Genomic DNA, 27,554 nt, shown 5'->3' with positions numbered 1-27,554 from the left:
GAGGGGAATAGGTGACTCACGGACACCATCTACTGGTTAGTCAGAGAAAGTGCACGCCACCAAGCTGTAGCTCTGACAGATTAGAGATAAGCCTGTGAATAGTCCTACATATCCTAAAAGAACCCTATCAAGTAAAGCAAATGCCAAGAGGCCAAAAACAACAGAAAATTTTAAAGCATATGATAAAACCAGACGATATGGATAACCCAAACCCAAACACCCAAATCAAAAGATCAGAAGACACACAGTACTTGGCACAATTAATCAAAGAACTACAGACAAACAACAAGAGCATGGCACAGGATATAAAGGACATGAAGAAGACCCTAGAAGAGCATAAAGAAGAAACTGCAAGAGTAAATAAAAAAAAATAGATGACCTTATGGAAATAAAAGAAACTGCTGACCAAATTAAAAAAGATTCTGGATACTCATAGTACAAGGCTAGTGGAAACTGAACAACAAATCAGCGACTCTGAGGACCACAGAACGGAAAATGAAAGAAAAAAAGAAAGAATGGGGAAAAAAATCGAAAAAATTGAAATAGACCTCAGGGATATGATAGATAAAATAAAACATCCAAATATAAGACTCATTGGTGTCCCAGAAGGGGAAGAGAAGGGTAAAGGTCTAGAAAGCGTATTCAAAGAAATTGTTGGGGAAAACTTCCCAACCTTCTATACAATATAAATATACAAAGCATAAATGCCCAGCGAACTCCAAATAGAATAAATCCAAATAAACCCACTCCAAGACATATTCTGATCAGACTCTCAAATACTGAAGAGAAGGAGCAAGTTCTGAAAGCAGCAAGAGAAAAGAAATTCACCACATACAAAGGAAACAACATAAGACTAAGTAGTGACTACTCAGCGGCCACCATGGAGGCCAGAAGGCAGTGGCATGACATATTTAAAATTCTGAGAGAGAAAAATTTCCAACCAAGAATACTTTATCCAACAAAGCTCTCCTTCAAATTTGAGGGAGAGCTTACATTTTTCACAAACAAATGCTGAGAGATTTTGCTAATAAAAGTCCTGCCCTATTTCAGATACTAAAGGAAGCCCTACCAACAGAGAAACAAAGAAAGGAGAGATACGGAGAAAGGTTCAGTACTAAAGAGATTCAATATTGGTTCATTAAATGACATTAAGAGAGAGAGGGATAAAATATATCTGACAAACATAAACCAAAGAATAGGATGGCTGATTCAAGAAATGCCTTCACAGTAATAACATTGTATGTAAATGGATTAAACTCCCCAATTAAAAGATAAAGATTGGCAGAATGGATCAAAAAATATGAACCATCAATATGCTGCATACAAGAGACTCATCTTAGACACAGGGACACAAATTGAAAGTGAAAGGATGGTGTGTCAGTTTGAATGAATTATGCCCCCTCAAACGCCATTTATCTTTGATGTAATCTTGTGTGGGCAGACCTATCAGTATTAATTAGATTGCAATTCTTTGAGTGTTTCCATGGAGATGTGCCCCACCCAACTGTGGGTGATGACTCTGGATAATTTCCATGGAGGTGTTGCCCCGCCCATTCAGGGTGGATCTGAATTAAATTACTGGAGCACTATATAAGATCAGACAGAAGGAGCAAGCTGCTATAGCCAAGAGGGACACTTTGAAGAAAGCACAGGAGCTGCAGATCAGAGACATTTTGAAGACAGCCGTCAAAAGCAGACTCTTGCTCCAGAGAAGCTAAGAGAGGACAAATACCCCAAGTGCAACTAAGAGTGACATTTTTGAGGAACTGCTGCCTAGAGAGGAATCTCCTGGGAGAAAGCCATTTTGAAAACAGAACTTTAGAGCAGATGCCAGCCATGTGCCTTCCCAGCTAACGGAGGTTTTCTGGACACCATTGTCCACCCTCCAGTGAAGGTACCCGATTGCTGATGTGTTTACCTTGGACACTTTATAGCCTTAAGACTGTAACTGTGTAACCAAATAAACCCCCTTTTATAAAAGTCAATCCATCTCTGGTGTTTTGCATTCCAGCAGCATTAGCAAACTAGAACAGATGGGAAAAGATATTTCATGCAAGCTACAGCCAAAAGAAAGCAAGAGTAGCAATACTAATCTCAGATAAAATAGACTTTAAATGCAAGGAGGTTATGAGAGACAAAGAAGGCCACTACATACTAATAAAAGGGGCAATTCAACAAGAAGAAATAACAATTATAAAAGTTTATGCACCCAATCAAGGGTGCCACCAAATACATGAGACAAACTCTGGCAAAACTAAAGGATGCAATGGATGTTTCCACAAATAATTGTGGAAGACTTCAACACATCACTTTCTCCTATAGACAGATCAACCAGACAGAAGACCAATAAGGAAACTGAAAACCTAAACAATCTGATAAATGAATTTGATTTAACAGAGATATATAGAACATCACATCCCAAATCACCAGGATATACATTCTTCTCTAGGGATCACGGAACTTTCTCCAGAATAGACCATATGCTGGGACATAAAGCAAGCCTCAATAAATTAAAAAAAAAATTGAAATTATTCATAGCACATTCTGTGACCAAAATGGAATATAATTAGAAGTCAATAACCATCAGAGACAGGAAATTCACAAACACCTGGAGGTTAAACAACACACTCCTAAAATAAATAGTTTATAATGTAGAATGTAGGGGAACTAGCGATAGAGGGCAATTAATGAAGGGGAAATGATAACCCTATAAGAACAGATAAGCTATCGCGGGTAAATTTAACATTCTGGGAATGCCCAGGAATGACTATGGTTTGTTAATTTTAGATGGGTATGGGAGGAACAAGTTCACAGAAATGTTGCTATATTAGGTTATCTTCTTGGGTTAGAGTAGGAACATGTTGGAAGTAAAGTAGTTATTTTATGTTAGTTGTCTTTTTCTTACTCCCTTGTTATGGTTTGCTTGCAATGTTTTTTACTGTATACCTTTTTTAAAAAAATTTTTTTGATATAATTAATTTAAAAAAGTTATTTAAGAGTTAATGACAATCAATGCAATATATGATACTGGAGTGGATCTAAGAATGGAGAAAAGCTCAAAGGGGGCATAAGGAAAAATGGGAATATAGAATTTAAGCTATATATCCATATTAATTTTCTTGAATTAACTGCAGTTAAGCTAATGACATAAGTGAATATCCTTGTTCATAGGAAATGTACATGGAAATGTTATGAGTTCAAGGAGTATGATATATGCAGCCTGCTCTCAAATGTTCAGAAAATGATAAATGGGTAGATAGATAATTGATAGAAATATAATAGATATAGTTGAAAGAAAGAGGGGGGAGGGGGAGAGAGGGAGGAAGGAAGGAAGGAAGGAAGGAAGGAAGGAAGGAAGGAAGGAAGGAAAGAGAGAAAGGTACTGCAAAGGTAGCAAAATGTAAAATTGGTAGATACGGATATCTGGGGGTGGGGGGGTGCTGGAGTTCTCTGTATGGGGTTTGTATTGTATTTGCAACTGTCCTATATGTTGAAATAATTTCAAAAAAAAAAAAAAAACAATCCATTTCTGATATTTTGCATAACGGCAGCTCTAGTAAACTGGAACAACATTCGATGGAATATTATGCAGCAGTAAGAAAGAATGAGGTCCTAAAGCATGTGACAGCATGGATGAACTTTGAGGACACAATGCTGAGTGAAATAAGCCAGACACAAAAGGACAGATATGGTATGATCTCACTAATATGAACTCCCTAAAAAATGCAAACCTAAGAGTTTTATAATGTAGAATATAGGGGACCTAGAGATAGACAGAAACTAGACAATGGGGAACGGTTACCTAATATGTACAGACTTGTTAACAAAGTTGAACTTAAATGTATGAGAACGGATAGAGGTGATGGTAGGCCATTAGTGAGATTATAAGTAATAGTGTTGTATTGAAGCTGAGTAAGATTGAAAGGGGTTGTTTAAAGTCATGCATCTCATTATTAGCACTGCAAATATAAATAAGCTCTTTCATGAACTACTTCAAAGGTATGACACACATACAAAGAGTTAATAATAGAGTAGTATATGGGAAAAAACTATCTATTGTATGCTCTGGACTATATTTAACAGCAATACCTCACTAGTACCACACCAACACTAGGGGTAAGTAACTGGGGGTTGGGTAAGAGTTATGGGATATTTTGGGTTTTCTCTTTGGTGTGGCTGTGTCTGTTATTTTCCTCTTTGGAGCAATGAAAATTATCTAAAATTGAGAGTGATTGTTTATTTTGGATAGAATATGTTATGTGACTATATGTCAACAAAATCTGCAGATTCTAAATAAATAAATAAATAAATAAATAAATAAATAAATAAATAAATAAATAGAAAGATTCAAGTGCTAGAGAAAATGTGGAGAGAGAGATATACCTATTCAGTGCTGGTTGGGTAGCAGAATGGTGCAACCCCTCTAGAGGGCAATGTGGCAGATCCACAGGAGGCTAAGTATAGGTTTTCCAAATGAACAGGTAATCCCAACACTGGGAATATACTCAGAAGAACTGAAAGCAGAGACTGGAAAAGACACTGGCATATTGATGTTTATGGCTGCATTGTTCACGATAGCCAATGGATGGAGGCAACTAAAGGGTACATCGACTGAGGAGCAGAAGGGCAACTGTGGTGTAAACAAATGATGGAATAGTGTGTGGCTACAGAAAGGAATGAAGTTGTGAGGCATGGAATGAGGTGAATGAACCAGGTAGACATTGTGTTGAGCAAAATAAGCCAGAAACAAAAGGACAAATATTGTTCCTGAGTTTTAAATGTTGTTTCTAAACTGAGGTGCCGTGCAACATGTGTATAACCTGGTATTTCCCTGGGCTTTGGGTGCTTGTGTGACACCTAAGACTCAGAGGTAGAGTTCTGCAGGTCTGAAAGTCAGCATTACTCCATACAGGTACTCTTAAAGAAGCCAAAAAAGAGATCAGACTTAAATTAGAGATATGAACAAAGCTGAGCAGGTTGGGACTAAGGTAAACAAGAATAAAGGGTAAAGGATGATAATGTCTTTATTTTAAAACTTCACCTCCTGTGTGAGACCAAGGAAGAGATGTTTATTTTGTACAAAATTTAAATTTTCTGTAGCACACAATCTAACTTAACCTGTCTGGCCAGTTAATTTAAACAACCTAAAGACATGGACCCTAGAATAGGGAATGAGATCTTGTAATTCTATATAGCTTAATTTAATACCCTGATACATTCCAGACTATGTTGGGCAGATGATAAAAAACTATTTGCAGGAGGAGGTGGGGTAAGATGGCGGAGTGGTGAGGAGCAGAATTTCGTCTCTCCCCTAGAGCAGCTGGCAATTACCCAAGAACTATATGAAACAGTGTTTTCGGGGTCTCCAGTAACCAGTCACACATTGGACACAAGTTTGGAATTGGAGGAAAAGCTGAGATCGCAGCGAACATTGCTTCAGTCAGCCACGCCCCCGACAGGATCAGAGTCACCAGGAGAACCAAAGGCTCCACACCTCCTTACACTGGTGGTGGAGCTGCGGGCTGGCCAGCACCACCTGCTGGACAGGAGAGGAAAAGCACCAATTCTAAAGGCCTCATAGGAGGGTCTCATTCTCAGGAAAACTCCATACCCTCCCACTCAGACCTGGGCCTCACTAGACTGGGAAAATCTGACTAGGGTAGACCATATCTGAGGAGACCCACTCACAAAAAGGTTACATAGAGGCAGAGCAAGAAACAGAAAAAACAAGAGGGGAAAAATTCTGATCAACTAAATAGAACCTAAGTTAGAGGTCTAGAATAAGCTGAACTGAATAACAGAGGCCAGAAAACAAAGCCAACCAACAAGAAAACTACTAGGTAAAAGACATAAAACAAGCTCCAAAATAAACTAATCAAGAAACTCAGATGCCTAGACAACTTAAGATAACAAGCCATACCAGGAAACACGAAAACATGGACCAGCCAAAGGAACAAACTAATAGCTCAGCTGAGACACAGGAGTGGAGGCAACTAATGCTAAATAAATTTGATGAAATGAAGGAAGATATAGCAAAAGAGCTGAAGGATATAAAGAAGACACTGGCTGACCATAAAGAAGAATTCATAAACTTAAAAAAACAAATGGCAGAACTCATGGGAATGAAGGCCACAATGGAGGAGAAGAAAAACACAATGAAGGGACACAGCAGTAGATTTGAACAGGCAGAAGAAAGGATCAGTGAACTGGAAGACAGGTCATTCGAATTCATACACACAAAAGAACAGATGGTGAAAAAAATGGAAAAATATGAGCAGGGTCTTAGGGAGCTGAGTGACAACATGAAACGCACAAATATACGTGTTATGGGTATCCCAGAAGGAGAAGAGAGGGGAAAAGGGGCAGAAAGAGTAATAGAAGACATATTCACTGAAAATTTCCCAACTCTTATAAAAGACAGAAAATTAGAGATTCAAGAAGTACAACGTACCCCAAATAGAATAGATCCCAATAGACCTACTCCAAGACACTTACTGGTCAGATTGTCCAATGTCAAAGACAAAGGGAGGATTCTGAAAGCAGCAAGAGAAAAGCAATCCATCACATACAAGGGAAAGTCAATAAGACTATGTACAGATTTCTCTGCAGAAACCATGGAGGCAAGAAGACAGTGGCATGATATATTTAAGATACTGAAAGAGAAAAACTGCCAACCAAGAATTCTATATCCAGCAAAACTTTCCTTCAAAAATGAGGGAGAGATTAAAACATTTTCAGACAAACAGACACTGAGAGAGTTTGTGAATAAGAGACTGGCACTACAAGAAATACTAAAGGGAGCGCTACAGGCTGATAGGAAAAGACAGGAGAGAGAGAGTTGGAGAAGAGTGCAGAAATGAAGATTATCAGGAAAGGTAAAAGGAGAGGAAAAAATAAGATATGACATATAAATTCCAAAAAACAAAATGGTAGTAGAAAGTACTGCCCTTACAGTAATAACACTAAATGTAAATGGATTAAACTCCCCAATAAAAAGACACAGACTGGCAGAATGGATTAAAAAACAGGACCCATCTATATGCTGTCTACAAGAAACTCACTTTACTCACAAGGACAAACAGACTGAAAGTGAAAGGCTGGAAAAAGATATTTCATGCAAACAACAACCAGAAAAAAGCGGGAGTAGCTATATTAATATCACACAAGTTAGACTTCAAAAGCGAAACAATTAAAAGAGACAAAGAAGGACACTATATATTAATAAAAGGGTCAATTCATCAAGAAAACATAACAGTCATAAATATTTATGCACCAAACCAGAATGCCCCAAAATTCATGAGGCAAACACTGCGATCACTGAAAGGAGAAATAGATACCTCTACAATAATAGTTGGAGACTTCAATACACCACTCTCATCAATGGATAGAACATCTAGACAGAGGATCACTAAAGAAACAGAGATGTTGAATTGTATGATAAATGAACTAGACTTAACAGACATTTATACAACACTACATCCAACAACAGCAGGATACACTTTTTTCTCAAGTGCTCATGGAACATTCTCTAGGATAGACCACATGTTGGGTCACAAAGCAAGTCTCAACAAATTTAAAAATATTGATATTATACAAAACACTTTCTCAGACCACAATGGAATGAAGTTGGAAATAAATAAAAGGCAGAAGGTCAGAAAATTCACAAACATATGGAGGCTAAACAACACCCTCTTAGAAAACCAGTGGGTAAAGGAAGAAATTACAAGAGAAATTAGTAAATACCTCAAGGCAAATGACAATGAAAACACAACTTATCAAAACTTATGGGATGCAGCAAAGGCGGTGCTGAGAGGGAAATTTATTGCCCTAAATGCCTATATTAAAAGAGAAGAGAGAGCAAAAATTGAAGAGTTAACTGCTCACCTGGAGGAATTAGAGAAAGAACAGCAAACTAACCCCAAAGCAAGCAGAAGGGAAGAAATAACAAAGATTAGAGCAGAAATAAATGCAATCGAGAACAGGAAAACAATAGAGAGAATCAACAAAACCAGAAGTTGGTTCTTTGAGAAAATCAATAAAATCGATGGACCACTGGCTAGGCTAACAAACAAAAAGAGAGAGCAGATGCAAATAAATGCAATCAGAAATGGGAAAGGAAATATAACTACCGACCCTGCAGAAATTAAGGAGATAATGAGAAGATACTGTGAGCAACTATATGCTAATAAACTAGACAACTTAGATGAAATGGACAACTTCCTAGAAAAGCATAAACAACCAACATTAACTCAAGAAGAAATAGATGACCTCAACAAACCAATCACAAGTAAAGAGATTGAGTCAGTCATCAAAAAGCTCCCAAAAAGGAAAAGCCCAGGACCAGATGGTTTCACATGTGAATTCTACCAAGCATTCAAGAACGAATTAGTACCAATCCTGCTCAATCTCTTCAAAAAAACTGAAGAAGAGGGAAAGCTACCTAACTCTTTCTATGAAGCCATCATCACGCTAATACCAAAACCAGGCAAAGATACTACAAAAAAAGAAAATTATAGACCAATTTCTTTAATGAATATAGATGCAAAAATCCTCAACAAAATACTCGCAAATCGAATCCAGCAGCACATTAAAAGAATTATACACCACGACCAGGTGGGATTTATTCCAGGTATGCAAGGCTGGTTCAACACAAGAAAATCAATTAATGTAATACACCACATCAATAAATCAAAGCAGAAGAACCACACAATCATCTCGATTGATGCAGAAAAGGCATTTGACAAAATTCAACATCCTTTCCTGATGAAAACACTTCAAAGGATAGGAATAGAAGGGAACTTTTTCAATATGATAAAGGCAATATATGAAAAACCCACAGCTAACATCACACTCAATGGGGAGAGACTGAAAGCTTTTCCTCTAAGATCAGGAACAAGACAGGGATGCCCACTATCACCATTGCTATTCAACATTGTGCTGGAAGTTCTAGCTAGAGCAATTAGGCAAGAAAAAGAAATAAAAGGCATCCAAATTGGAGAGGAAGAAGTAAAACTTTCACTATTTGCAGATGACATGATTCTATATGTAGGAAATCCAGAAAAATCTACAGCAAAGCTACTAGAACTAGTCAATGAATACAGCAAAATAGCAGGCTACAAGATCAACACGCAAAAATCTGTAGTGTTCCTATACACAAGTAATGTGCAACAAGAGGAGGAAATCAAGAAAAAAATCCCATTTACAATAGCAACCAAAAGAATCAAGTATTTAGGAATAAACTTAACCAAGGACACAAAAGACCTTTACATAGAAAACTATAAGAAACTGCAAAAAGAAATTGAACAAGACCTGAAAAAATGGAAGAACATACCATGTTCATGGATTGGAAGACTAAATATAGTTAAGATGGCAATTTTACCTAAACTGATTTACAGATTCAATGCAATACCAATTCAAATCCCAACAACTTACTTTACAGAAATAGAAAAAACCAATAACTAAATTTATTTGGAAGGGTAAGGTGCCCCGAATAGCCAAAAATGTCTTGAGAAAGAGGAGTGAAGTGGGAGGTCTCACACTACCTGACTTTGAAGCATATTACAAAGCTACAGTGCTCAAAACAGCATGGTACTGGCATAAGGACAGATATACTGATCAATGGAATAGAATTGAGTGTTCAGAAGTAGACCCTCACATCTATGGACAACTGATCTTTGATAAGGCAGTGAAGCCGAAGCAACTGGGAAAGAGCAGCCTGTTCAATAAATGGTGTTTGGAGAACTGGATATCCATTTCCAAAAGAATGAAAGAGGATGTCCATCTCACACCTTATACCAAAATTAACTCAAAGTGGATCAAAGACCTAAACATTAGCACCAAGACCATAAAACTCTTAGAAGAAAATGTAGGGCAATATCTTAAAGATCTTGTGAAAGGAGGTGGTTTCTTAGACCTCACACCCAAGGCACGAGCAACCAAAGAACAAATAGACAAATGGGATCTCCTCAAAATTAAACACTTTTGTACATCAAAGGACTTTGTCAGAAAAGTAAAAAGGCAACCTACACAATGGGAGATGATATTTGGAAACCACATATCAGATAAGGGTTTAATATCCCGAATATATAAAGGAATCCTGCATCTCAATAACAGAAAGACAAACAATCCAATTAAAAAATGGGCAAAAGACATGAACAGACATTTTTCTGAAGAGGAAATACAAATGGCTCAAAAGCATATGAAAAAATGCTCAACTTCACTGGCTATTAAGGAAATGCAAATCAAAACCACAATGAGATATCATCTTACACCTACCAGAATGGCCATTATCCAAAAAACAGAAAATGACAAGTGCTGGAGAGGATGTGGAGAAAGAGGCACACTCATTCATTGTTCGTGGGAATGTAGAATGGTGCAACCACTCTGGAAGACAGTATGGAGGTTCCTCAGGAAGCTAAATATAGATTTGCCATATGACCCAGCTATTTCATTGCTGGGTATATACTCAGAGGAACTGAAACTTAAGACACAAACAGACATTTGTAAACCAATGTTTATTGCAGCATTATTCACAATTGCCAAGAGATGGAAACAGCCCAAATGTCCATCAAAGAACGAGTGGATAAACAAACTGTGGTATATACACATGAAGGAATATTATGCAGCTGTAAGACAGAACAAAGACATGGATCATGTAATAATGTGGATGAACCTTGAGGACATTATGTTGAGTGAAGTTAGCCAGAAACAAAAGGACAGATTCTGTATGGTCTCACTAATATGAACAGACATTAATGAACAAACTTTGGGAGTTAAAAGCTGACAACACAGGCGACCAGGAGATAGAAAGAGGGCAGAGATCAGCCATTTGATGCTGAAGGACTACAGAATGTTTAGGATTGATTGCATAGATCCAGAAATAGACAGGATAATACTGTGTGATGGTAGCACAGTATTGTAAATACACTGAACAAAGATGTCTGTGAGTAAAGCTGAAAGAGGTGGGATAGGAGAATGTATGACACCAGAGGTAAAGATAGATGATAAAGACTGGGACTGTATAACGTGGCAAAAACTGGAGTGGCCAATGACTGTTACTAAATATACAAATATAAAAATGTTTTTGCATGTGGGAAAGCAAATGATGTCAACCATGTAGAAATTTGAAAAAGGGATGGTATTCAGGAAAAAACATAATCAAAGCAAACTGGAGTCTATGGTCAACAGTAACATTGTAATATACCTCCATTAAATGTAACAAAGGCAATACGCCAATGCTAAATGTATATGAGAAGGGGATATAGGGGAGTAATATGAGATTCTTGGTAGTGGTGTTATTTGCTGTCCTTAGTAGTATATTGTATTGTATGACATGTTATTTTTCTTTTTATCATTTTTTCTTATTGCTAAAAAAAAAAACAAAAAACAAAAAAAAAAATTTTTCTTGTAGTAATAAGTATGTTCAAATGCTGATTGTGGTGATAAGTGTACAACTTTATGATGATACCATGAACAACTGATTGTACACTGTGGATAAATGTATGGTATGTGAATATAACTCTATAAAATTGTAGGAAAATATATATATAGGAGTAAAAGTGTTGGAGAAAACATGGTGAGAGGGATGATGCGTCACCAATATGGACTAACTACAATGTGTAAACTCAGAATTGAATCTTAGAACATAGCCCAACGTGGACACAATAATTGTAATAGTCCCTAGATTGTAAGCTCTCACAGCAGTTAACTCTATCCCTGAAGTGTAAGGCCTATCTCTAAACTTTGAGATGCTGATCCCCTAGCATATGTTGTCACAAACATCGGGACTGGCGGTTTGATGTGCTGAGCCCTCGAGCATGGGACTTGCCCTTATGAAGCTCATTACCACAAAGGAGAGTCTAAACTTGTATGTAATGGTGCCTAAGAGTCTCCCCCTGAGTACCTCTTTGTTGCTCAGATGTGGCTCTCTCTCTCTCTAACTGAGCCATCTCGACAGGTGAACTCGCTGCCCTCCTGCCTACGTGGGACCTGACTCCCAGGGGTGTAAATCTCCCTGGCAACGCAGAGTATGACTCCCGGGGTTGAATGTGGACCCGGCATCGTGGGACTGAGAGTATCTTCTTGACCAAAAGGGGGATGCAAAATGAGACGAAATAGTTTCAGTGGCTGAGAGATTCCAAATGGAGTCGAGAGGTCACTCTGGTGGACATTCTTATGCACTATATAGATAACACCTCTTAGGCTTTAATGTATTGGAATAGCTAGAAGTAAATACCTGAAACTACCAAACTCCAACCCAGCAGTCTGGACTCCTGAAGACAATTATATAATAATGTAGATTACAAGGGGTGACAGTGTGATTGTGAAGACCTTGTGGATCACACCCCCTTTATCTAGTGTATGGATGAGTGGAGGAATGGGGATAAAAACTAAAGGACAAATGGGGTGGGATGGGGGGATGATTTGGGTGTTTTTTTTCACTTTTATTTTTTATTCTTGTTCTGGTTCTTTCTGATGTAAGGAAAATGTTCAGAGACAGATTGTGGTGATGAACACATAACTATGTTATCATACTGTGGACAGTGGATTATATATCATGGATGATTGTATGGTGTGTGAATGTATTTCAATAAAACTGAATTTAATAAAAAAAAATACTATTTGCAAAGTCCCTTGAGGGACTGGAGAAAAAATATGGAACTATTAAACTTCCTTATCTGGGAAATTCTGGATACACTCTTAAGCATTAGGGACTCCCAATTTAATAAGCCATGCCCTCATTCTTGAGGCCTGCTCTTACAAAATTTATTTCTGCAAGGGGAAGCTAAGCATACCTATAATTATGCCTAAGAGTCACTTCCAGAAACCTCTTTTGTTGCTCAGATGCGGCCTCTCTCTCTCTAAGCCTGACTCTGCAAATAAACTCATCACCCTCCCTTCTACGTGGGACACGACTTCCAGGGGTGTAAGTCTCCCTGCAACATGGGACATGACTCCTGGGGGTGAACCTTGCCCTGGCAATGTGGGATTGATAAATGCCTTCTTGACCAAAAGGGGGAAAAGAAATGTAACAAAATATGGTTTCAGGGGCTAAGAGATTTCAAATAGAGAGGCTATTCTGGAGGTCACCCTTATGCAAGCTTCAGCTAGATATTGCAAATTGCCATGGTACGTCCAAGCCTCAACCAACAGTATTCCCGAAAACCCTAACAAATACCCAGGGCTCTTTCTGAGACTCTGAAAATTTCACTCACTAAGTTTATTTCTCAGAAACTTAAAACCTCCAGATTGTTCCTATGCCAGGTAAGTCCTGAAATCCCAGTATCTCCAAGAACATCAACCAGTTGTATCCCACTACTCCATAATGTCAACACCCTTTTCAACATGAAGAAGTTAGAATGGTCATTGCCTAAATAACCCTGACGTTTAAGAGAATGATCAAATGAAAGGGAGGAGCTGTAACAGAGAAGATAGGACTTAAAAACTGATTACAACTACTGAATCATTATATAGATATTTCTTTTTAGTCTCTAATGTGTTAGACAGCTAGAAGGAAACATCTGAAATTATGAAACTGTAATCTATACCATACCTTGAAATTTGCTCTATAACTGCTTGTTAAACTGTACTTTGAAAATTTATTACTTTTCTGCTATATGCTATATTGCACAATAAAAAATGTAAAAAAAAAAAAACACAGCTGAGAGAAATTAAAGAATACCTGAATAAATGGAGAAATATACTATGTCCATGTATCAGAAGACCCAATATTGTTAAGATGTGAATTCTCCCCATACTGAGCTACAGATTCAATGCAATCCCAGCAGTCTTTCTGTAGAAACTGATAAGCTGATTTAAAAATTTACATAAAAATGCAAAAGACTTATAATAATGAAAAGACAAATCTAACCATATTATATCTTTATTTCACTGGTTTCCTATTGCTTTCAGTAAAAAATTTAAATTCCTCATATGGAATACAAGGCCCTTCACAATATAACCTCTGCTTATCTCTCACTACCTCTACTCCTCCCTCTTATACTTTATACTCCAGCCACATAGGATGAATAGCAACTTCCAGGACATACTATCCTGATCATGCATCTGTACCTCTACATATGTTATTACTTCTGCATTGAATGCTCTCTCAACACTGGTCAATCCAGGAATCTACCTTTTTTAAGACTCATCTGAAGGGTCAGATACTCTGTAAAGCCTTCCCAGATTCCCTCAAGTAGAAATAGTAACATTCTCTATATTCTCAAGCACTTATAAAGTATCTCTGTTATAAATTTTATCACATTACACAATGTTGGTGTGTTTCTATGTCTCTCTCCCCACTATACTTTTTTTTTTTTTTTTTTGCTTTAACATTTGCATGGGTTTTTTTTTAAACTTTTTATTTCAAAATATACACAAATATTATAATGTAATGATCCCATCTCCAACCATGATTAACTCATTGCCTCCCCCATTCTCATCAGCCCCTTTCTCAGCCTAACCCTGGTCCTTCATCCCTAAACCCATTCTTCCCCACTATACTTTAAGGTCATGGAAGTCAGGGCCTGAGAGGTCTTTTCAATTCTGTACCCCAGTGTTTAATGTATTACTTGACACATAAAAGATTCTCAGTAAGTACTGACTACAAGACACATGGATTACCAATCTGCTCTTTCTGATATTCTTATAGGGCTTGTCTTGGGTCATTGTGGAGGCCAGTTCTATAATATTAGCACTTAACACTATCTTCTCAACCTCTTTCAAACATCAATAGAATATTCCTATGTTCCAAATTTAAAGAGGCCAGTATCCAGCCAGCTTTGAGTCCTAGTTGCCTCTCATTCATCCTCATAATGCTGACAAATCACAGGGTTCAAACATCCCAAAAGTTTTATGAGAGCATCTCATTGCCATAACTCACCTTCAAATCCAACACGCTCAAGCAGGTTCAATGGGTACCAAATTAAAGGTTTATTCCCAACTGGAAGCAGAGGTTTGGGAATGCTGGAAGTCAGGTCTGTCATCCGAGATCCCCCTCCAACTGCCATCACTACGGCTTGAAATTCCATTTTTACAAACTGAAAGCATAGTGAAAGAAACAATTAATGGGAAGAAAAAAGATGTAACAAAAATCAAAGTACACTTGGTTCTAATCCAATTTCTATTTAGGTTACTGATGCTCACTTATGTCAAATGCATCACTTCCAACTCTGGTAATGGGAGTGAGAAAGATTCCTTAACTGAAGTATAAACATCTCCTTTATCATGTTCTGTTACTCACTGATACATACCCTTAGCTCCATCATTGGGGAGTGGGGGAAGAATTGAATGAAAAACTCTGGCCCTTGCTCTTGAGTTGCTCACAAATAAAGAAGACAAATTCAGTAAATTAGAATACACTTTGCTATGGCAAAGAGATATCCAAGATGCAGTAAGCAAACTGTGAAGGGATAATCTAAGCTCACTCTTGAAGAAGAGTTTACCAAGTAGACAACTTCTGATATTTGAGTCCTTATTCCTGGACAAATTTAAAAACTTCAAATTAGAATTAATACGAGACACAAGCATGTTATGTTTCTGAAAAGTATGAAATTACTCAAGATTGCCCCCAAAACTCAGCCATCTGCTCCCACCTTCTCATTACCCCCAACTAAGAAAATATCACTGTAAACACAATGGGGGCTTGTCTGTTAACCTAGATTTGCAGAATCAATTGCAGAAACAATCCAAATTGTTAGTTCTCTTTTTTCTAACTCAAGGTACTAAATGAACCTGGCTGACTTTCAAAAGCATCTCTTTACAGCAGCTACCACAGAACTGAGCCAATGTAAAAGGTCATAAATCCTTATTAATTTAAATTAAAACTACTCATCTTTGACTTATGAATAATGTGTCCTTTCCAATACAAGTATGAAATACAACATTCAGAAAAAGGAATTTATTTAACACCATATTGGCAAATAATGCTATCTTTTATCACAATTATGATCAGTCCTTGGGCCCCTTACATCAATATCTAATCTGCAGCACTTAAACCTAGACTACCCCAAGGCGCAAAGTGAAGACTCTTATAGAACATGCACAACTTAAGGTATGGTAATTTTGATCCCAGCAAGCATTGCCTGAGACTGGAATTTAACTTCAATTTTTTTGTTTCTTTGTTTTGTTATTTCCTGGTATTTAACAGCTTTAAAAACAAACAAACAAAACAAAACAAAAACACCACCTTTAATTTTTAGAGCAGTTATAGGTTTACAGAAAATTACACAAAACAGCAGAGTTCCCTTATATTCCCTCCCACATATACAATTTCCCCTATTATTAACATTTGCATTAGTGTGGTACAGAATTTAACTTCAATTTGGCACTAAAAAACATCTGACATTATTCTGAAAAGAGAACTGGACTCTCAGATTCAAAGACCTAACTATGAATTCTGGTTCTGCAACTTATAGTGGTGTGCCCTGGAATGTGATCTTTAAAACTGTCAAGAGTCCTCAGTTCCTCATGTATAAAATAGGGAACTCTTTCTTCAAACAAAAACATTACTAGGAAGCCCAGTGTGTAAAATAATAAAATCAGAGTGCTCTCTGGTTGAGAGTAAGAGTGGATCTATAGAGGAATGCCAAAGAGGGAACCTGAAACACTGCCCAATTGATTTCTTCTACTCCGGGCCACTGAGGCCCCTTCCTGAAACTTTAGTAATTCCACAAAGCAGGATTTGAAAGCCACAGGACTCAATTGCATTCAAGTCTAACATTCACAATTCTGTGAGGTAAAGGCTCCAAGTTGCACCTCAGTAGGCCTCCTTCCTCTCATACCAACAGCTCTGCATGCAGTCCATAGCCAGAGAAATCACGTCTTACCGTTTACTTTCATAAATATTTACAGCACTATACTAAATACTGGGCATCCAAACAATGATAAAACTGCGACGCTCATAGCATCAGCAGCCAAGTGTCGTATGATCCAAGAATATTCTAAGAAGCACCCAAGACCTACTGCACTAAAACTGGCCCTATACTTACGCGTTTTCTGCAGCCCTGACCAAAGGAAAGGCAAGCAGATACATCATGACCTCACCATGTTCTTATGCTTTTAGTCCTCTCTACATGTTTCCTCTGCTTAGAACACCCTTCTTCCTTCCTGTCTTTTCTCCCACTAACTCCTTGTTCCTCACTGACAATTGAGCATGGACATCGTTTCTCCTGAATGCCTTCCCTGATCTTCTCAGACAAAAACACTCTGGGCTTACATAGCACACTCCACTCCACTCTCATATAAAACTTCATTCATTCAATTAACATTTATTCAGCACCTACCAGGTACCCACAATTTTGCTAGGTGCCAGAGATTACACAGACAAGTAAAACATCCCTCATTTTAAGGAGCTGTGGTGGGAAGCAAACATAAATAAAAGAGAGAAATAAAACGCTACAGGGACAGTGGCAATCCAAAGAAAAAAGTGATTAGTTTTATTCGGGTTGATAGCAAAGGGTTTTAGAAGTGACACCGGTGCTGAACTTAGATGAGTAGATATTGGATAGATGGACAGAAATGCTGGTGTAGAGGAAAAGAGCAATCCAAGCAGAGGAAGAAATATGAACCCAGGCACCAAATCATGAAACACCCTGGCAAGCAGTTGGTTTGAGCGAGGAGGTGGGGAAACAGTGGGGAAAGTGAGAAGGTGGGCAGGCTACTAGTACATCCTAGTGGTTAAGCACACAGACTCTAGAGCCACACTGTCTGGGTCTGAATTCCTGCTGTACCATTTATTAGCTGAGTGAATTAGGACAAGCTACACAATTTTTCCATGCCTCAGTTTCCTTCATTTAAAAGATGGGATATTTATAGTTCCTACCTCACAAAACTGTTACAAAGATTAAATGAGTTAATCTATTTAAAGTATACAAAATAATATCCACAACATGGCAAGCACTGTATATGTGTTTGATATTGAACAGAAGCAGATCACAGAAAGCCTTCTGAAACGCCAACTGAACCATGCTGTTTCAAAATTCTGATCTCTGCATTGCTTCACTTGCTTCCTAGGTTGCCCTTCTCCTGAGACTAGTAATCACCTATTAAACTTTTAAGACTCATTTCAAGAGTCATCTTGCCTACAAAGCCATTCCTAACCCTTCCCACCTACCCTACTTGCTCTCCATAGAAGTGACTCTTTTCCCCTAGGCGCTTCCACTCCTCCATGTACTTGTGGGTTAGTCATCACCGTAGTCCCAGTACCTAAAACAAACTATCAAATGCCAGGCACTCAAACTATGTTTGTGGAAGAGGATCTGTAATCCTCACACCAACCCCCATAAGAGTCACGCTCAAACAGGTGCAGAAGGGGCATTAGAACCCAGGTTGCCAGGATCTCTGAGATTTCTGGTTTCAATGAAGTTATAGTCTCTGGAGAGCATAACCAACCACGATACCAGGCCAACTGTGTAAAATGCCTCAGTAACACTGACATGACTCTGGGTTCAAGGCGACGAGTCTCTTCACTAGCCCTTCCAAGCTCTAGAAGGGGTGTCCACAGCATCCCAAACATGCCTCCGTCATAGCACTTACGGCGTTCTGTTGCAAACAGATAAAACATTTTACCATAATTGGTCTCTCGTCCTCAAGAATGCTGCCCGAGAGGAGGGACTTGGTTTTATCCCTCTTTGTATTTCACTGCCCTGCACCTACAACACTCAAGGTTGGTTGAATAAATGAATGAAGGGCTGAAATGGAAAGAGTTCAGGCACTGTGTTTTAACGGCGTCTGACCGGGGTCTGGTGCTCACTCGCTGTGACTTCGAGCAGACACTTCCTTCCCTGAAACTCAGTTTTTCCATCTGCTGCACGAGGAGGTTAACTCGGATTCTCTCCGAGCTCCCTTCTAGTTCGGACACATGGACCCACGGCCGGGTAGGGCCCGTTCTTGCGGTCCCTGGGTTCTGCACCCGCGCCTACCCATTTGGGCCCACCCTGGCCCGGCTCACAGAGCCCGCCTCCCTCAGGTGAAGCTGGGCCGGGCGACCCGCGCCGCGCTGCTCAACCCACCAGCCGCCTCTAGTGCGGCCTGGAGCGCAGAAGCCCCAGGTTTACCTCAGCTCCCGGCACGCTGCAACAGCTCCCAGCACTCCCCACGCCGCCTCTGACTGACAGCCCAATAGCGCCGGCGCGCGATGGCCGAGCCGATCGATGGGACTTGCCGGGCAAGCCCTCGGATAAAGGACGAGCGCCGAGCAACGGATGACGGAGGGGACGCGCCTGGCCTGCCAGGCGCCCAGTGCGGATCCCGACTGGCGGAGGGGGGACAGCCGAGGGAACCTCCGGGTATCTGGGTTCGCGCCACGCTATGGAACTACCGCCTTCTGCGCCAGGGCACGACGCCAAACACCCAGATGGGACAAGTCAGTCTATTCCCTCAAGAAGTTCCCATTTTATGACCTGGCTCCGAAACCACTGTCTGGAAAGAGTGCTCATTCATTGGGAGCTGTAATTTTTGGCTACCGGTGAAGAAATCACTGAATGCCTTTGCACTCCAGGGGTTTCCAGGGCTTCCTATGTGTCTGACGTCGCTAATGTGGCATCTCAAGCCGGTGTTCTGAACCAGAATATTCTGGTATGGAAAGTATCCAAATTTAGCCATCAGAGGAGAGGGGGAAGGGGTCAGTGAAGGCCTCACTGGGAAGGTGACTGAATAATGGCTTAAAGAGAGTGAGTCAGGCAGATATTCTGGGGAAGAGCATTCTAAGCAGAGAGGCCAGCAACTGCGAAGGCCCTGAGTGAGTGTAACGGCATCTTCACAGAGCAGCAAGGAGGCCAGTGGCTGAAGTGGAGTAAGCCAGGGGGAGAATGAAGGGTAGTAGAGGAGGTCAGAGAAATAATGAGAGGTGGACAGGGATGGGGGGAGGGGTCGTGTGGATAATTCAAATCCTGTGAGGATTTTAGGCCATTATGAGGACTTTTCATTTTGTTGTGAGTGAAACAGGAAGCTACCAAAGATTGTTGAGTAGAGGACATGATATAACTTAGGTTTTTAAAGAGTCACTCTGGTTGTTCCGTTGAGAATAGACTCCCTAGAAGAAAGGAGACCACATAAGAGGCTGCAATTGCATGAGGACCCCAGACCTCCTGAGTCTAGACAACCGCCACAACTGTGAGAGATAATAAAATAATTGTTTTAAGCACTAAGTTTTGGGGTGGTTTGTAATGCATCGGTAGATAACTGGAACAATGGCCATTTTTTCCTCCCCACATACTCTTCCAATCTCATGGTAATCTTTTGGAGGCCTCTTCTTTTTCTATCCATCTCCTAAATCTTGCGAGTTGCTTTAGCTCCCTGCCAACTAGGAGGAAAAGTTTCTGTAATAAAAATAAAGGAATTTGACTTCATTCAACAGTATTTATTGAGTGAGTATATGTGTCTAGCTGTGTCTTAAATGCTAGGCACTGGGGATACAGCAGTCAAGGAGAAAGATAGGACTTGTAATTTTTCCTATATTTTCAGCCAGAAGAAAAGGAGCTTGGCTTACATTCTGCTAAAACAAACAAGCAAAAAACCCCAATGCTCATATCCATAAAATCAGCCCACCCCTGCCCTGCCTCTACTTTACTTTAGGATACTGGATGAATTATTGAATAATTATTCATTTTAACCCAAATGTAACATAGAGTGTGTTGATGAGGGAGACATGAGAGGCCTAAAACTTGGCTACCTCTTCCTTCTGTGGCAAGATTCTCTCTCTCCTTGGGAGAAGCAGAAGACTTGGGACTTAGAACATAATTATGAGGTAAGAACTAGTTATGAGGAAGGAATAGAATTCAGCCTTATACTTATCATCCATTTTAAATGCTCATGTTTAAATTAGCAAATGTTTTCAGGGAACTAGAGGGCTTTCTCCTCAAGTTGTTGAAGACAGTAGTTGAGATACTTCAGTTTATTTAACAACTTTCTTTTAGAGAAGTTGTAGGTTTACAGAAAAATCATGCAGAAAGTATAGAATTCCCATATACCCTCCCCTACACACAGTTTTCCCCATTATTAACATTTTGCATTAGTGTCGTACATTTGTTATAATTGATGAACCAATATTATTATAGTTATGTTATTAACTGAAGTCCATATGTTCCTTTGCATGAGCCATCATATCTTGTTTCTTTACATACCTTGTAATCTTCTTTTGCACACTGTAAATTTTAATATTTTAATGTGTTGAGTCTGGAATTTAGGTCTTGAGGTATCTGTTTCTTAAGTTAGTATCCAGTTAGTGATACGACAAAAATTTCCTTGAATGTCAGGAGCTAGCAAAAACAAACAGATGCAAAAAATACCTTTCACAGTGTGCAGATTGGCCCCATTGTCTGGTGCTCTCCTTCAGAAGTTAGCCCTCCTATCAGTGGACCTGAAGAACAGACCAAAGGGAAGGTGCAGGGTCCTCTCCATTCTTTCCTGAGCATGCATCTTGTCCTGGGTATATGCCTGTGGCATTAGGAATTCCCTAATTTATAGAGGTCCCAATGCTCCCTCTTCTCCCTAATAAGTAGTCTTAAAGTAGGTAATTCTATGCCCCAGTCCACTTCAATTTGGTTGTTTTTTATAATGATTTAGCTGCCCACAGGTAGCTTCTGTGTGCAGGGCAAGTTCTGGGTTGGTGAGCCAGAGGCAAGTGTCCTGGTTCAGTCCTTAGACTGCCATCAGATGTATTGGCACAGACATAAATATACCCCAGTATGTGCATGGGGTTACTTTGCTCCTTCTAGAACCAGGAACAGGGACTCACACAAAGAGCATGAGTTGGCTTCAAATTGAAAGATCATGCAGAAAATACAAAATTCTAATATATCTGATCCCATTTTAACATTTTGCATTAGTGTGGTACCTTTGTGACAATTAATGAGAAAAGATTATTATAACCATGCTATTAATATAGTCCATAGTTTACATTAGGGTGCAATGTTTGTGTTGTACAGTCCTATGATGGTTGTGTCAGTTTAGATGTAGTGTGTCCCCCAAAACGCCATGTTCTTTGATGCAATCTTGTGGGGGCAGATGTATTAGTGTTGATTACGTTGGAACCTATTGATTGAGTGTTTCCATGGAGATGTGACTCAATCAGCTGTCGGGGAGAACTTTGATTGGATAATTTCCATGGAGGTGTTACCCCACCCATTCAGGGTGGGTCTCCTTAAATCACTGGAGTTCTATAAAAGAGTTCACAGACAGAAGGAGTACAGCTGCAGTTGAGACAGACATTTTGGAGACAGACATTGAAAGTAGACTTTGCTAGTCCAGAGTTTGCCTGGAAGAAACTAAGAAAACACCTCCAGATGCCTAGAGAGGAACATCCTTGGAGAAAGCCATTTTGAAAGCAGAACTCCAGAGCAGACGCCAGCCACATGCCTTCCCAGCTAACAGAGGTTTTTCCAGACGCCAATGGCCATCCTTCATTAAAGGTACCCTATTGTTGATGCCTTACCTTGGACACTTTATGTACTTAAGACTGTAACTTTGTGACCAAATAAACCCCCTTTATAAAAGCTAATCCATTTCTGATGTTTTGCAAAATGGCAACATTAACAAACTGGAATAACAGTTTTTTTCTTTTTTCATTTATATTCTAGCAACATATACACCAACTAAACTTTCCCTTTTTAACCACATTCAGATATATGATTCAGTGGTGTTGATTACATTCACAGTGTTGTGTTACCATCGCTAACATTGCCAAAACTTTTGAATCCCTCCAAACTGAAACTCTTTGCCAATTAAAAATTAACTCCCAATTCCCTACCAGCCCCTGGAAAACTGTTTTCTAATTTCTGGCTCTATGAATTTACTTCTTTTAATTATTTCATACCAATGAGAGTATACAATATTTGTCCTTCTGTGTCTGCCTTATTTCACTTAACCCGATGTCCTCAAACTTCATCCATGTTGTCATGTGCTTCAGGACTTCATTCATTCTTCCTGCTGAATAATATTGCATCATATGTATACACCATATTTTGTTTATCCATTCATCTGGTGATGGACATTTGGGTTATGTCCATCTTTTGGCAATTGTGAATAATGCTGCTACAATCATCAGTGTGCAAATATCTGTTAAAGTCCCTGCTTTCAATTCCTTTGGGTATCTACTTAGAAGTGGTAATTCTATACTTAACTGTCTGAGGAACTGCTAAACTTCTACCGTGGCTGTACCATTTTACATTCCTACCAGCAGTGAATGATGTTCCTATATCTCCACATCCTCTCCAATACTTGTAATTTCTGTTCTCTTAGTAGTAGCCATTCTAGTTAGTGTGAAATGGTATCATGTTCTGGTTTTGATTTGCATTTCCCTAATAGCTAATGATGTTGAACATCTTTTCATGTACTTTTTGGCCATATGTGTATCTTCTTTGGAGAAATGTCTATTCAAGTCATTGGCCCATTTTTAAATTAGATTGTCTTTGTGATGTTGAGATGTAAGACTTCTTTATAAATTCCGAATATCAAACTCTTAACAGATATGTGGTTTCCAAATATTTTCTCTCATTCTGTAAGTTGTCTTTTTACTTTCATGATGAAGACCTTTGATACATGTTTTTAATACTGATGAAGTTCCATTGATCTATTTATTCTTCTGTTGCTCATGCTTTTGCTGTGAAGTCTAAGAAAATATTGCCTAACACAAGGTCCTGAAGATGCTTCCCTACATTTTCTTCTTTGCATAAGGATATCCAGTTTTCCCAGCACCAATTTTTGAAGAGACTAGTCTTTCCCAAATGAGTGAATTTGATACCCTTGTCAAAAATCAGTTGGCCATAGATGTAAGAGTCTATTTTGGAACCCTCAATTTGATTCCATTGGTCTATAAGTCTGTCCTTGTGCCAGTAGCATGCTGTTTCAACTACTGTAGCTTTGTAGTAAGTTTTAAAATCGGAAAGTGTGAATCCTCCAACTTTGTCCATCTTTTCAAAGATAGTTTTGGCTATTTGTGACCCTTATTCTTCCATATAAACTTTATGCGTGGCTTTGTTATTTCTGCAAAGAAGGCTGTTGGAATTTTGATTGGTATCACATTCAATCTGTATATTGCTTTGTATAGAATTCACATCTTGATATTATTTAGTCTTACAATCCATGAGTATGGTATGTCCTATTTATTTAGGTCCTCTTTTTTTTTTTTTCTTTTAGTAATGTTTTGTAATTTTCCATTTATAAGTCCTTAACATCCTTGGTTAAATTTATTCCTAGATAGTTGCCATTATAAATGGAATTTTTTTCTTAATTTACTCTTCAGATTGTTCATGACCTAATGTATGGAAATACTTGACTTTTGCTCTTTGACCTTGTAATTCACCACTTTGAACTTGTTTATTAGTTCTAGTATCTTTGTTGTATATTTTTCTGGACTTTCTATATATTTGATCATGTCATCTGCAAACAGTGAAAGTTTTACTTCTTCCTTTCTGATTTGGATGTCTTTTATTTCTTTTTCAGCCTAATTCCTCTGGCTACAACTTCCAGGACAATGTTGAATAACAGTGGTGACAGTGGGCATCCTGTCTTATTCCGGATCTTAGAGGGCAAGCTTCAGTTTTTCACCATTGAGCATGACGTTAGTGGTGGTTTTTAGTATATGCCCTTTATTGTGTTGAAGAAATTTCCTTCTATTCCGAGTTTTTTTAGCACTTTTTAACAAGAAGGGCTGCTGGATTTTGTCAAATGAGTTTTCTGCATCAATTGAGATGAACTTTATTTTTCTTCATTCTATTAATGTGGTGTATTATATTGAATGGTTTTCTTATGTGGAACCATCCTTGCATGCCTGGGATAAATCCCACTTAATCATGGTGTGTAAATCTTTTAATGTGCTATTGTATTTTGTTTGCTAGTGTTTTTTGGAGGATTTGTATCTGTATTTATAAGTGGTATTGGTCTGTGATTTTTTTTCCTGTGGTATCTTTATCTGGATTTGGTATTAGGGTAATGCTGTCCTCATAGAATGAGTTGAGAAGTTTTCCCTTCTCTTCAATTTTGTGAAAGAGTCTGAGCAGGACTGGTATTAATTCTTTTTGGAATGTTTAGTATAATTCACCTGTGAAGTCCTGAACTTTTCTTAGCTGGGAGGTTTTTTTTATTACTCATTCAATCTCTTTATTTGTTATTGATCTGTTGAGATCTTCTATTTCTTCTTGAATCAGTGTAGATAATTTGTGTGTTTCTAGGAGTTTGTCCATTTCACCTAGGTTATCTAATTTGTTGGAGTAAGGTTGTTTGTAGAATGCTCTTATAATCCTTTTTATTACTTCGGGGTTGGTAGTAATATACACCCTTTCATTTCTAATTCTAGTTGTTTGCATTTCCTCTCTTCTTTGTCAGTCTAGCTAAGGGTTTGCTTATTTTATTGATCTTTTCAAAGAACCAGCTCTTGGTTTTGTTGATTCTCTCCACTGTTTTTTTAAATACTCTGTCATTTATCTCCACTCAAATCTTTGTTATTTTCAGATTTATGCTTGTTTTGGGTTTAGTTTGCTCATCTTTTTCTAGATCCTCCACTTGTGAGGTTAGGTCTCTGATTTGAGATCATTCTCTTTTTTTCATTATCTAAATTTAGTTTATTGCAAAGATCAAGGCAGCATACTAGAATTTGGCGGCTTCTGTTTCACACCATTCATTGCACTCACAGTTCTTCATTTCATTCATTCACCCTTGCAAACAGTCTGTATACACAATGTCTGATGTTTCCTGGTTCCATAGTAAATGGGAAACTTGACATTTCAATTAAAAAGGTTAAATGAGGACATCTGTCATCAGACTATAAAATTCCTCTTCTAGAAGACAATACTATAGTATTTGAAATAAACTTTGAAAAAAATCATATACAAAATGAAAGGGGCACTATTTCAAGAGCACTAGGATTACATTAACTTATATGAATTCAATACTCATAATAATGTAACTCAAAAGCAAATGCAGTCTTAACAAAAAGGTCCAATAACTAAGACTATTTAACAGGTGCAATGAACAGTATAAATACTGTTACCATTAATATGGCAGACAATATTTGCTTCTGCATTCACACTTAATTTTTCAATTATGTTTTTTAAACAAAATGGGGCTGCTTAAGATATGAATGTTTCATCCCCCCAAAATTTACTTTTAATAAATACATCAAAAGCTAAAATTCTAGCTAGGTTTTCAAGACAAGCTCAAATTTATATTAAAGGCAACTTGCATTCAAAATGAACTCTGCCTTTATATTTTATTAAAAGGGCAAACATCATTAATTAATACAGCTGTTTACTTGAATTACAAAAGTAACATGATTCTATATGAAAATAAGAAACTGTCTACAAATCTCTGACAGTATTAAATTGCAATATACAATGCATACAAAAGTCATACAGCAACAAACTTTCACACAAAGCAAAAATATTTTAATACCTTTAAAATCCAAATTTTTCTTTAAAATCATTCATGAAAAAGATTCTCAAGTCAGAATTAACACCTCAATTAGTCAAGCATCAGGAAGCTACATTACAGCTACTTAATATACACAGAGACATCTTTCCAATGAGTCATTTTCTTCTAATGTCTTTATTCCAGAATTATACAGCCTCTTCTGCTTCTCTACACTCTATTCCATCATTTCTTCAGATCATGAAAACTGAATTTGTTGAACACCATAAATCTCTATGATGTTGTAGAAACCAAAACATTTAGTTGTTGACTATCAGCAGTTATTAAGCCTCTGGTGACTGGTTAGGAAATGCCTCCTCTGTCAGCTCTTCACTTAGTCCCTCTGTAGCTGTAACCATTCCTCCAATTCCTTTCTCTCCTTCCATGGCCTCTTTGAATTTCTGAAGGTATAACTTCAGAGGTTCTACATAACTGTCAATGCCTAAGGTAGACATGGCAAGAGAATATCCTCTCCATTGATAGTCTTCCGTTTCTCTTAATGGCATCTTTCACTTGCTTCAGCTGTTATAAAGCTGATGAACTCACAGGTTCTTGAATACAATCTTTGGCATCCTTTGCAATCTTTCCTGTTTGAGGTATGGCATTTTTTTCATTATTCTTGCCACATCTGCAATTGGAAGATAAATATCTTGTTCTCGAAAACTTTCTTTTGAGTCATTTGTGTCTTCATGATCATTCAGGCTGTCCTCAGTATCATCATGAGGCTGTATAACATAATGACTTCCTCCAATATAGTCTGCAGAAATCCCTAGTTGAGAAGCATCTGTTGTAGAACTGTCACCATCCATTGTCATGAAATACCATCAGAAAGTTTTGTGAGTGGTGCTTAGGATTGCCTCTCTAAAAAGATGTTGGGTCTTTGCTGAATTTTAACGTAAAAGATATATATCTCCAATGGAGCCCTGGTTGGCTCCCATCTCCAATCGGCTGTTTGGTTGACAGAAAAAAAAAATCACTCTTCTTCTTTAACGTAAGCATCTAGAGCTATTAATTTCCCTCTCAGAACTGCCTTTGCTGCATCCTATAAATTTTAGCATTTTGTATTTGCATTTTCGTTGATGTCAAGATATTTCCTAATTTCCCTTATGATTTCTTTTTTGACCCATTGGTTGTTTATGTTTTGTTTAATT

The 27,554-nt window shown here is 38.3% G+C and overlaps 1 protein-coding gene and 1 pseudogene across 3 annotated transcripts in view; both read right to left on the bottom strand.

Annotated features, from left to right (window-relative positions):
- EIF2B3 (eukaryotic translation initiation factor 2B subunit gamma) overlaps positions 1-19,112 on the bottom strand; it is a 222,993-nt gene extending 203,881 nt beyond the window's left edge. For all 3 annotated transcript variants that reach the window (XM_037827384.1, XM_037827385.1, XM_037827386.1), the window contains exons 1-2: positions 19,056-19,112; positions 14,882-15,038 (exon numbers count right to left, since the gene is read on the bottom strand). In XM_037827384.1, coding sequence (XP_037683312.1) covers positions 14,882-15,029 — 148 coding nt within the window. In that variant the 5' untranslated portion in view covers positions 15,030-15,038; positions 19,056-19,112. The remainder of the gene's footprint in view (positions 1-14,881; positions 15,039-19,055) is intronic.
- Positions 19,113-26,602: 7,490 nt separating this feature from the next.
- On the bottom strand, positions 26,603-27,219 carry LOC119519458 (annotated as a pseudogene).
- Positions 27,220-27,554: the final 335 nt, after the last annotated feature.

This window comes from Choloepus didactylus, chromosome 2 (assembly GCF_015220235.1).
Source record: "Choloepus didactylus isolate mChoDid1 chromosome 2, mChoDid1.pri, whole genome shotgun sequence".
In the NCBI taxonomy this organism is placed as follows: domain Eukaryota; kingdom Metazoa; phylum Chordata; class Mammalia; order Pilosa; family Megalonychidae; genus Choloepus; species Choloepus didactylus.
The sequence above is the reverse complement of the archived record's forward strand: the minus strand, read 5'-3'. Positions and strand labels throughout refer to the sequence as shown.